This window comes from Octopus bimaculoides, chromosome 22, assembly GCF_046866305.1.
Source record: "Octopus bimaculoides isolate indiv1 chromosome 22, ASM4686630v1, whole genome shotgun sequence".
Taxonomy (NCBI): Eukaryota; Metazoa; Mollusca; class Cephalopoda; order Octopoda; family Octopodidae; genus Octopus; species Octopus bimaculoides.
This window is the reverse complement of record NC_142949.1, coordinates 38,065,730-38,068,229: the sequence shown is the minus strand read 5'-3', so window position 1 is coordinate 38,068,229 and position 2,500 is coordinate 38,065,730. Positions and strand designations below refer to the sequence as shown.

At 39.4% G+C, this 2,500-nt stretch overlaps 1 protein-coding gene across 1 annotated transcript in view; it reads left to right on the top strand.

The window, feature by feature from the left end:
• LOC106874426 (nuclear receptor subfamily 2 group E member 1) overlaps nucleotides 1–2,500 on the top strand; it is a 55,144-nt gene that overhangs the window by 47,984 nt on the left and 4,660 nt on the right. Inside the window, exons 7-8 of the mRNA XM_089339638.1 lie at nucleotides 1–199; nucleotides 1,307–1,456. The exon at nucleotides 1–199 is cut by the window's left edge and continues 33 nt beyond it. Of these exons, the coding sequence (XP_089195764.1) occupies nucleotides 1–199; nucleotides 1,307–1,456 (349 nt within the window). The remainder of the gene's footprint in view (nucleotides 200–1,306; nucleotides 1,457–2,500) is intronic.

Genomic DNA, 2,500 nt, shown 5'->3' with positions numbered 1-2,500 from the left:
AATCCAGAAGCTATTTGTGAAACTGCGGCACGATTGTTATTCATGAGTGTCAAATGGGTAAAAAGTATTCCGGCATTTTTCAGCTTACCATCTTTAGACCAATTCCTTCTTCTCGAAGAAGGTTGGCGGGAATTATTCGTGCTCGGTGCAGCTCAGTTCCAGATGCCGTTAGAACCCGGACCACTGTTGGTTTCAGCAGGTAAAGTAACTTTACACGATGACGTTCTTTAATTTTCGATGACTTTCTTTAATTCGGATAATATCTTAAGGCGTGTCGGAGACGGAAATTTCGACATTTAGGAACAGAAGAAGAATGCCAGTAGGAGGATATAGGGAAGAAATTGATGAAGAAGATTAAAAAAAAGAAGCAGAAAATGGAGGAAAATCACAAAAAGAAAGAAAAAGATAAAAAAAATAAAAAGAAGCAGAAAACTGGAAAAGAAAATAATAAAGAAGAAAGACGAGGAGGGGAAGGGAGAAGAAAAGAAAAAGGAAAAGAATGCTTGCTGAAGAATTTCGAAGGATATTTGCTAAATGGGATCAGTTGGAATATCATATCCATAAGATTAGTTTATCCAAGCACACCGCCACCGCCTCCTCCACCACCTCCACCTCCACCTCCACATCTACCGTCTCACTCAGCAAAGCTCATTGGTTTATTGTCGACTTCTTTTAGCTTCTTATTTTCTCGACAGTCAAGAATTTCTCCGCCTTTGCAGCCAAACAGTCATGTCAGGTGATCAAACATTAACAGTTACCTAACCGGAAGTGATGTCAGAGAAGTTAACAACTGAAAATGCTTAAGCACACACTCGTACGCACACGAAGGTACACACACGCACACACACACACTCACACACGCACAGAAGCGCAGATATACGCAAAAACAAACATACACTAAAACGCATGCACACATGTACATACATATATTTATGTATGTACATCAACTCGGGTTGAGAAACGCTGGTTAGGGTGTTACTCTCACGATTGCTAGGTCGTAGGTTCGATTCCCGTATTGGGCGGCGCGTTGTGTTTTTGAGCAAAACAATTCATTTCACATTGGTCCAGTCCACTCTGGGTCACCACTCTGCGACGGAATACCCTTCCAATCAAGGAGGAATGATGGCCTGCTTGTCTAGGCAGCGTGGTGGCATCCTTCGAAGGCTTAAACAATACGAAGCACATCGTGACCAGCGATGTGTAACAACATCCGATAATCTGGTCATTACCGTAATACCATGATTTCTTCATTTAAGTTATTATGTATTAATGATTTTAAATGAAATATTCGTTTCTATGGTTACAGGGTTAAACGGCGACCATTCGCCACCAGAGAAAGTTGTGAACATCATGAGTGAAATCAGAATACTTCAGGAAATCATCACCAAATTCAAGGCCCTCATGGTTGACCCAACTGAATACGCATGTCTGAAGGGTATTGTAATTTTCAAAACAGGTAAGATACCTTCACTTTATATTTTCACACCTTAACACAGGCGCATCCTGGATGGGGTGGGGGCAACGAGCGAGTTGGTGCGTGGTCCATGGACATACAACAAATAGCAGTCAAACATTTTTTCTAATTTCTTCTTACTCCATCCGCCCAACCAAAATAAAAGTGGGAGGCCCTATTTTAGAGAGTTCGTTCTCGGGTTGCTAAACCCACGAGCATGCTGAAATGGTAGGATATATGTTGGAGTAGACAAACCAGTAGGATATAATAATCACTTCCAGATATCGATACCAAAGTTAGAGAGCTGGCAGAATCGTTAGCACGCCGGGCAGAGTTATTAGCAGCATTTCGTACGTCTTTACGTTCTGAGTTCAAATTCCACCGAGGTTGACTTTGCTTTTTATCCTTTCGGCGTCGATAAAAATAAGTACCAGTTGATTACTGAGGTCGATGAAATCGACTTACCACTACTCCGAAATTGTTAGCCTAGTGCTAAAATATTAAACTGATATTTGTATTACTGTTTTAATTTTTATTTCTAATAGTAATAAGAATAAGAATAATGATAATAATAATAATAATAATAATAATAACACGAATAACAACAATGAGAATATCGACAGCGGAAATTTCTCTTTCTTAATTATGTTTAGTTTATTTTAACAAATATTTGTGTTTTATTTTCTACTCTCACCTCTTCCTTTCTCTCTCTGCCGTCCCGAAAAGGGCAAAAAATTGAAGAAAAATGTAAAACCTGTGTAAATAAAGTAAGTTGTCTCCCACATCCTTTACGCTCTCTTTTCTAGTGAAGCAAACATATACACGGAGAAAGAGACATCCCTCCCTCCCATACACATACATATACATACAATTATACAGCCGTACACAAGTTAACATACACAGACACAATCACACATGTATAGAGAGAGACACACACACACACGGGCAATTATACACACGCACACACACACACACACATACTACACACACTCACATACATATATTGAAACATAATTACAAACTCAGACACTATGACACATACAGCTA